This window comes from Protomyctophum parallelum (genome assembly GCF_964188405.1).
Source record: "Protomyctophum parallelum genome assembly, chromosome: 2".
Classification (NCBI taxonomy): domain Eukaryota; kingdom Metazoa; phylum Chordata; class Actinopteri; order Myctophiformes; family Myctophidae; genus Protomyctophum; species Protomyctophum parallelum.
The window spans coordinates 40,637,856-40,647,855 of NC_139699.1; the positions used below are offsets into that span (position 1 = coordinate 40,637,856).

Consider the following 10,000-nt stretch of genomic DNA (forward strand, 5'->3'; position numbering starts at 1 on the left):
ACACATACGCTGGCAATACAATGCATACAATGCATTGCAATGCAATGCAATACATATTGGGATAAATCTCAGTAGAATCACACGGTATATTTACAGAGAAAGGAGGGGTGGGGTGGGGGGAACACCTATCAAGGTGTTATATTTACAGAGAAAGGAGGGGTGGGGTGGGTGGAACACCTATCAAGGTGTTATATTTACAGAGAAAGGAGGGGTGGGGTGGGGGGAACACCTATCAAGGTGTTATATTTACAGAGAAAGGAGGGGTGGGGTGGGGGGAACACCTATCAAGGTGTTATATTTACAGAGAAAGGAGGGGTGGGGTGGGGGGAACACCTATCAAGGTGTTATATTTACAGAGAAAGGAGGGGTGGGGTGGGGGGAACACCTATCAAGGTGTTCAAGGGGTTGACTTCACATAACATCAATGTCTAAATCTAATCCTACACTGTCCCTATAGACAGTGCACGTGGCCTAAACCCTAAGGTTGAACCCAGACAGCAGTGGTTTACGTTCAGACACCATCACATACTTTGGCAGGTCACCACACTGGAATTGTGTGTGTGTGTGTGTGTGTGTGTGTGTGTGTGTGTGTGTGTGTGTGTGTGTGTGTGTGTGTGTGTGTGTGTGTGTGTGTGTGTGTGTGTGTGTGTGTGTGCACATGCGTGCGTGTGTGTGTGTTCTTGTTACGAACAGAACAGGACAAAGCCATTAAATATTGAAGCCTATCTTTGTCCCTGTGGTTAATACAGTGACCATGCCAGTGTGTGTGTGTGTGTGTGTGTGTGTGTGTGTGTGTGTGTGTGTGTGTGTGTGTGTGTGTGTGTGTGTGTGTGTGTGTGTGTGTGTGTGTGTGTGTGTGTGTGATTGATTGATTTAAATATTTATTAACAGTTTGTAGAATTACAGTACATTTCAAGCACAAACTCAATACAAAGACTGTTAACTGTGAGTGGACGACCCAATTAAGCATTACACTTGTTTACAACAGGGTCCACATTGTTCAATTCATCAAAACATTTAGAGACATACAAATAGACATTTCTATGTAGTTAAAGAACAGAACAGGAATTCATCATATAGGAAGCAAAAAGGGAAAATATACATATACAGTGAGGGGACCCTAAGCCATCCCAGCCTGTCAAAGTGGGCAGGGGTGAGGTGGGTTCGGGGGGTGAGGCCAAGTAGGAGCCTGACCAGTTTGTTTTGGGAGGTCTGGAGCCTTGTTTTAAGGGCCTTTGAGGTGCTGTGGTACCAAGAGGTGGATGCATAGTCAAATAAACCTTGTACGAGGGCTCCTGTTAAGGTCTTCAAGGTGTTTTTGTTGACCAATGAGGATATCCTGTAAAGGAATCTTGTTCTTTGATTGACTTTTTTGATTACATTGGTGGCCATTTTATCACCGGAAAGATTGGCCTCCAGGATGGAACCTAGGTAGGTAATTTCATCTTTCCGTGTGATAATGTTGTCACTTGTCACCCACTCTAATCAAGAAGCCATCTGCCTTGCTGAGATTACTATTTGATCCGAAGAGAATGGATTCAGTTTTTCCCAGGTGTAAGGATAGTTTGTTATCAGCGAGCCAGGTGCAGATTCTACCGAGTTCAGAGCTGAGGGTCTTTTCAACCTGCAGTTTGTTCCTGTCCGAGACCAGCAGTGCTGAGTCGTCTGCGAACAGGAACAAGTTGCAGTCACAAGCTGATGTCATGTCGTTAACATATATTAGGAACAGTAAAGGCCCTAGTATGCTTCCTTGTGGGACGCCACAGCTCACTGGGAGGGGGGGGACAGTGTTCCGTTCACCTCCACCATCTGTTCTCTCCCCTCCAGGTAGGATTGCATCCAGCTCACTGATGTGCTATCAAAACCAATAGCTTTAAGCTTGTTAACCAGTATGGAGTGGTTCACGGTGTCAAAAGCCTTTTGGAGGTCCAGCATGACCATGCCGCAGTATTTTCCAGCATCCACCTCGTGTTTGATGTGGTCGCTCAAATAGAGGAGGCATGTGTCAGTGGAGTGGGATGTTCTGAAACCAGATTGGAACTCGTACAGCAATTTATTAGTGGCAAGACACTTTTCAACCTGTTCATATACTATTTTTTCCATCACTTTCGAGATGGAGCTTAGAATAGAAATAGGGCGGTAGTTGCTGGGTTCTAATTTACTCCCTTTTTTGTACAAGGGGTTACTTTGGCCAGTTTAAAATCTTGGGGGACCTGTCCCTGTTTGATGGAGAGGTTTACTATGTGGGTGATGACTGGAGCTATGGAAATGGCTGAGTCTCTGAGAGGGTATATTGTCATGGCCAGTGGCCTTGTGGGGTTGGAGGGCACTCAGTTTTTTAAGTACCTCCTCAGTTGTTACCATTGCCATTTTAAAATCATTTTTACAAACACCTAGGTTTTTGTAGAAGGCTTTGATGTGTGTGCTCTACACCAAAACGCCCAGAGTGGGAGGGCAGTTTGTTAACCAGCATTGTTGCAATTTTTGTAAAGAAAATGTTCAAGTGTTTGGCTACTTGAAGCTTGTCAGTGATGAGGGTGTTATTCGATTTGATGTTTATGTTAGTAAACCTGGTTTTTAGTTTCTGACCACAGCCTAGTTGGTTGTTTAGTAGCTTCCAAAGCTCCCGAGGATTGTTTTTAATTTCCTCGGCTTTATCATTGATAAAGTTACTTTTTGCTGATTTGGTCACATTTCTTAGCTTGTTACATTGGGTTTTTAGGATGTACAGTTTGGTTTGGAGATCACTGTCGAAGCGCTTGGCTAGCTTGGACTTGCATTTAAGAAGTTCAGAGCATTTGTTGTCTCTGGTTTTCATTGAAGTCAGTATGTCCGAATTCATCCATGGCTCCGAGCGGGTTTTTTGACCCTGACGGTTCTCAGAGGAGCCATGATGTTTAGTACTGATGTAGATTTGGTTTTAAAGCCAAGCCATGCTTCTTCGACTAGTGAGCTCCTGAGCACATCGGACCAATCCAGACTCTCCAGTTCAAGGTTAAAGGCCTCACTAGAGTAGGTTTTGAGGTCCCTAGATATGACTGTTTTGTGACAGTCAAACTTTAGTTTTTGTATTTTGCGGGTACAGAAAATCATGAAATGATCACTGAGCCCACAAACAATAACCCCATTCTTGAAGATTCTGGATTTGTCCAAGGTCAGAATGAGATCAATGACAGTTTGAGTAGAATCACACACTCTTGTGGGTTGGGTAATTAGCTGACTGACACCATGCAGATCACAAAACCGACTAAATGACTTATACACAGGAGCTTCCTTATGATGCATATCCGTGTTGTAGTCGCCAATCAGGATTTTCTCTACACATTCCTCCCCAGCTAAGCACCCCTCAAGTATATCATAGAACCCGTTCTGATCTGGCGGTCTATAGACGGTGCCAACTAATACTGATTTAGCATTTTTGAAAATTAATTCAACCCACACAGTTTCAGTGTGTGTGTGTGTGTGTGTGTGTGTGTGTGTGTGTGTGTGTGTGTATGCATGTGGGCGAGCAAAAGAGAAAGATGAAGGGGCTGATAGAATGAGTACAGAGAGAGAGAGAGAGAGAGAGAGAGAGAGAGAGAGAGAGAGAGAGAGAGGACCAAATGGGCCAACAACCTGTTATCCACATTATATTGGGTGGTGCCCCCAGAGGCAAATCCAAGGAAACAACTGTAACATACATTATTATTTGACTTGGTTATAGAGGGTATGCGCTTGACATCATCATCATACCCGGAAGTTATGCAGGAACGCCTACTGAGTAGCAAAAACTACTTTCTGGCCTTGACAGCCGCATACATCCAAACAGAAAAGTCCTACAGTATATCTGATTGCATTAAACAACGTTAAACGACGTTAAACTCACTCGATTTGCCACTCGATTTGTCATTCACTTTATGTATGCGTATACCCTCTATTGTTCACCAAAAAAAAGACGTTCTACTCACTCTTGCATATTTGGAGGAATAAGGGTCCTCAAATAGCGCCCATGTCCTCCTCTGCCAGCGCTTCCACTTGTTCCCCGCGTACCCCCGGTAGCCCTCGGGCGAATCCCCCCCCAGGGGAAGCCTCTTGGTCATCTCCATCTCATCGTCCCCGTCAATCCCCAGCTCTGTCGCCCCTACCCCTCCTAATCCGTCCCCTCCTCCTCCTCCCCCGGTGAGGTCTCCGTCCTCGGGACCCTCCGAGGCCTCCATGGGACCCCCTCCGAAGCTGTCCAGGGCCTCCTCGGCCTCGCGATGCTGCCGGTAGGTCATCCAGCAGCACGGCTCCACGTCGGTCTCATCGATGCCCCAGAAGGCCAGCTCCTCTTCGTACAGTGGTCCACACACGTCGGCCGGGCAGTGCAACTTGCCCGTACGGTAGTAGTTGAGGATGTGGGAGAACACGCCCGGGTGGCGGTCGAAGAAGAACTCCTCTGCCTGCAAAGAAGCAAGAATTAACTCATTAAGACCTGAGGCACATCTACAAATCGTTAGCCTCGTATATAGGCCGTATTGTGAGGTCCCTTTTCGTTCAGTTCCGTTCCCACGGAAGGGGGACTACACAATCTTTTCTCCATAAAAGAGATTTATAGGTAGAAAGTCCAAATAAAATAGTTCTACTCGTCCCGTCCTGCAGATTTTTTATAATCCGTGGTCGAAGACGGGACTATTTCTTACAAGGCGTAATAATATGTGCAAGGGGAGTGGTGTGGTTTTGGTCACGTGGACCAATCGCGTAGCAGCTTTATTCCCTTCCCATAATAATATTAGAGCAATGGCGGCCACCAGTTCAACCTGCCAAGAGGGGAAAAATAAACCAAAACAGCGGGGAAAAGTGCGTAAAAGGGAATCAAAGGACTCTAACGAGGACGCTGTGTTTCACGCCACGTGTTACCGTCGCTTTATTTGTAAAAGACGATTGTGTTTGGCCGAGAAACGCTGCACACAGACGGTGCAGGGGGAAGAAGGAGAACGCTGCCTCGGACAGTCACGTCTGAAACCCCCCGAAAGAAACGTCGGTCTCGGACAGGTTTGCCCGTCCCTTCTGCTGGCCATCTGCATCATTTGTGGACAAATATAATACTGTTGGTGGAAAACGGAAGAAGCTTTCACAAGCAGAATCAGTGTCTGTCAGGTAAGCGACCCCCCTCCCTCTCTCTCTGGAAAATGCATGCCAGTTTTGGACTGTGAAATATTGATTTGTCATATTATGACGATAACTGTGCTACCGGTATTTACATACAGACCTATCATTTTCCCATTAAATCAGAGGTCTTTGATGTGCTGTGTTTGAGGCCAAGGCTTTGTGGGATCACTCTGTTGAATATGTTGAATATCATGTATTTTTGGGTAAGGAAGTTTGCAGATAGAAAGGCGGTGGTCTTGTGATGTAGTGCATTTATATATTATTATATTATATTACTTATCATTGATAAAAGTGTTTATTTACAGAACAGAGACTGAAACACTGCTGATTGAATTACTACATTATTAGCTAACCCGCTAACCCAGGAATGCATGGAGGTCAAGGGGGCAGGTCACTGTTATTTACAGCCCCCCACCCAACACACACACACACACACACACACACACACACACACACACACACACACACACACACTAACACACGTACAGAGAGAGAGGGAGCATTTTCTTTTATTGCCTTGATCTCCTTGCCCCCCCCCCCCCTTCACCTATTTTTTTCTTGTAATAACCATATAATGGATAGAAGATACAAAAACTAATTTCACCCACATTTTGAATTGTAAATGTGTGATACTATATATATACTCTGTATTTTGGCTGTCTTTAGATACAATGTTGACAGCAGACACCTTTGCACATGTTAAGTATGTTTTTGTCTGTGTGTGTGTGTGTGTGTGTGTGTGTGTGTGTGTGTGTGTGTGTGTGTGTGTGTGTGTGTGTGTGTGTGTGTGTGTGTGTGTGTGTTTTCAAAAACTAACAACCCTTTGCTGCCAGCTACAACATATTCTGCGAACGAGTCATCCTGAAAATGAACCAACTAAGGAAGAAGTTCATAGACATTGTTAAGAAGAATGAGGATATTGATGCTTCAGACTACAGGTAACTGTGTCCTTGACAGTTCCAGTAAACAAAAAAGAACCTCTTTCATACTGAAAAGTTTCAATTTTATTGATTTATTCGCTCACAAGAAAGGCTATGACACTATGTTTAAATTAATTTGTTTCTCATTGTGAAAAAATCCCTTTATTTATACATTTGTGCCCGTCTTTTTCTATATTTTCATTTTGCAGGCAGGATAAACTGAAAAGGCGGTTGGCCCGTGATTTCCCCCAGCTGCAACGCGCAACATCTCCAAACTAGTTTTTGTTGAAACATTATCAGCAGATACACTGTTAGACAGGCTATCCATCAGACACGACCACAACTGAGTCAACCGAGGTAAGCCAAGCTGAAAGTGACAATGAACAAACATTTGGACAAACTACAGAGCACACAAGGACACTGTATAGTGCAGGACTGATATTGAACTTGTAAATGAAACTCCCGGTATGAAATGCCCTTGGCCTCCCACAGCAGAGGATTTGAATGTTTCTGAAGCAAAATCTGTTGTGCCAGTTGAACTATTCAATGTAATTTCCTGGATTATAGGTGCAACAGAGGAACCAACACTAGACTGTTATGTTGATATTCCCGAAGATGTGAACCTAAAAGTTTTATCTGTTTGTCAAGACATTGTTTATCTTGCTTCTAAACGTCGGAAGCAGACGCCTAAGTCACTGTGTCTTGGTCTAACTGTTCGCCATTTAACAGGTTCATCCAATGTTCTGTCACTACTCAATAGATTAGGACACTGTGCTTCATGGAACACAGTTGTCAGTCTAGACACTAGCCTAGCCCAACTACAACTTCTAGAGGGCAGAGACAAAATTCCTAAGGGGTTCTCAAAGAAGGCACCTACCATACTGGTGTGGGATAACATTGATTTTGGGGAGGAGACACTGTCAGGTCGTGGAACTACTCACCATACAAATGGCATTATGCTACAAAGTTCTGTTGTTGAAACAATGTCTAGACCAGACAGACAGCCACTGCCGAAGTCAGTTTACTCATTGAAAGCACCTCCTCCCTTCCCTGTACAACACTATCCACAGTCTAAAAGACAAGGGCCACAGAACTTGTTTCAGGATGAAAATAGATAGATCTTTATTTGTCATTGCAACGTGTACAACGAAATTAAAAGTGCCAACCAATCAGTGCATCATATCACAAAACATACTGTACAAGATAAAACAAAAACACATGACTTCTTGTTATTGCACAACCCCAGCAGCCCTAATGCACAAGCATGTCATTTTCAGCTGTGTACAGCTGTGTAGCTTTGTACAACAAACCCTTATTGTACTTAAGATAATAAATAGTAATAGAAGGTAATAGATAATAGATAATAGAAACTAAAAAGTGTCACAGCAACAGATCATTTTTTAGCAGCATTTAGTGCAACTACCGCTGTGGGATAGAAACTGTTACTGAATCTGTTGGTCTTGGACTTGATCACTCTGTACCGTCTGCCTGATGGCAACAGTTCAAACAGTGAGTGAGCGGGGTGGGAAGTGTCTTTTATAATGTTCAGAGTTTTTTTATGACAGCGGTCTCTGTGTAGTTCTTCCAGTGTGGGGAGAGGGCAGCCAACGATCTTCTGTGCCGTATTTATGACCCCCTGGAGCTTTTTCCTCTGCGCCACTGTACAGCTGGTGTACCACACACATATGCAGTACGTTAGTATGCTCTCTATGGAGCACCGATAGAAGGACACCAGCAGTCTCTGTGTGATGTTGTTCCCCCTGAGCACCCTCAGGAAGTAGAGCCTCTGCTGGGCTTTCTTCATGTTCCATTGCAATTTGCAAAAGGGCAAACTACCAAGCAGCAGTGATGAGACGTTCTCTGACTAGTAGGATGTGTGCTCCTTCACCCATTGGCAGTGGATGGGGCATGGAGGATGGGGAGTTAACGGTACAATGGATGACTAGAAATCCTGCCCCTGATAGTCTGTTGCAGGTAGTCCACTGTAATTGCAAAAAAAAAAAAAGTGAGACTGAAAGATGTTCATGTATGTCTGCAAAACTGTCTTGCACTGATTTATGTCACTGCCAGGACTGTGAAAATGTGTCAAAGGAAACAGATGAAAGAGGTACATGGGATGATGACTCTGATGAAAGTGATAGGGATGAGTAACCCAACATGTTACCATGTAGGCCTACTACTTGTTTTGTTCAACAATTATTATAAGGTGTTATTGTGATGCATTTGTATGTTATTTTGTATTTTCAATTTTCATATATTTCCTTGGCGGGGGGGGGGGGGGGGTGGATGTACAGATGACAGATGCTGTGACCCTTTGCTGTGACCCACTTGTAAATAAATAAATGTTTCATACCATATGTTGTAATAATTCTGACCTCTACTACTTTAATTTTTAGTCTTGTCCATTTGTTGCATTATTCCAATTTAGGGGGCGTGGTAACATTTTGATAGATTTTCTGCCATGTTGGTCCAAGGTGCCCTGATTTTCTTTTCTACCTTTCATTACACATTAGGTTGAGACATTTTCTATGTATGAAACATAAGCTCTTGGCACAATTTACTGTGTAGGTTTCATTGTATGGCAAACACTTAAGTTGAAGCATATTCTTTAACAAATATGCTACATTTCATGATATAAATTCACATATGAGTAAACTAAAGGCACCAATACTTATTTCAGATGTTAAGTATATGCATTTGACATTTGAGAAAAAATGGTGTTGCCAAAAACACATTTTACAAGCAAAAACAGCAGCACACGATTTTCGTTTTTTGGTTATACACTGTTTATACATTTATGGCTTTAAAAAAAAACAGCAGGATATTATGAGTAGAACTTTTAACCCAAAGTCTAGAAGGGTATTATCTATGAAAAAATGCATTGAATGCGTAGTTCGCTTGACATGGGAACGAAACTCATTTTCTAAGCACTTTTTCATGGGTCCCAACACGGCCTAATAGCCTAATTGCCTTTTTGAAGGTTTTCAGGAAAGAATAAATGAAATTTGGGCAAAAAATAATAATAATAATGAGGGGACCTGATAATGTTTGTTTAAGGTGCTGTAAACAAACATTAAAAGTCCATAGACTTGGCTGCCAATATGCCGACACCCATAAATCCAACTACCCAATATATTCTGACCATAAAGCCCCATATTATCAACTTCCACTATCCCCAAATCATAACCGCTCGCGGAAGCCGCACGGGTGAGTCTTAACCAATAACCGGCCACATAGTCGTTCTAACCCCCAGTAGCCAGACAGTTACTCAGGCAAAAAAATAAAAATAGAAACCAGCACTTACAGCAGGTGACCTGCTGATGCTTGTTATAGTCAAAATAATTTCTGCCTAAGTAATTTGTTTTTAATGTAAAATCACACCAGTGTGAACCGAGTGGTGCAACTCCCGTCTATTGGTTCTCTGTATCATTCCAATTTGTATCGTCCAATTTCTTCTCTGTATCGTTCCAATTTCACGCATGCGCACACCACTCGTGCTCATGACAACAGGATCATTGCTGGTTGTAGGAGTGGTTGAACCACTCTGGTGCCCCCTACTGGTATAAATAAGTAACATACTCGTGCTCACTTATACAGGTACACACACAGGTACACAGACATTGCTTGATGTAGGAGTGGTTGCACCACTCAAAAAGCATTCTGATAGAGAATAGGCCATATAGGCATCACGGCACAATGAAGCAGCAGTGTTAGGAAAATAGAATTATGCAGAAATGTCAATTTGACCAAAACATTTATTAGTCAAATCAAATATGCTATGAGTCTAACGAAATGTCTTCTAAATCAACAGTTGTCTGAAACAGACTGAAACTGTCTCACACCCAAAATTGGTTAGGTCAAACAGTGCCATTACTGCATGTAGGAAAGTTGAAGTGCCATTCTTAGACCCAAGTTGCGATGTCCAATTGAGGCTCATTATGTAACTCATA

The 10,000-nt window shown here is 43.1% G+C and overlaps 1 protein-coding gene across 1 annotated transcript in view; it reads right to left on the reverse strand.

The window, feature by feature from the left end:
* Positions 1 to 10,000, reverse strand: part of LOC310854620 (voltage-gated potassium channel KCNC1-like) — a gene marked incomplete at both ends in the record, with an annotated part of 35,848 nt that overhangs the window by 23,208 nt on the left and 2,640 nt on the right. Inside the window, one exon of the mRNA XM_083759295.1 lies at positions 3,948 to 4,421. Within this exon, the coding sequence (XP_083615421.1) occupies positions 3,948 to 4,421 (474 nt within the window). The remainder of the gene's footprint in view (positions 1 to 3,947; positions 4,422 to 10,000) is intronic.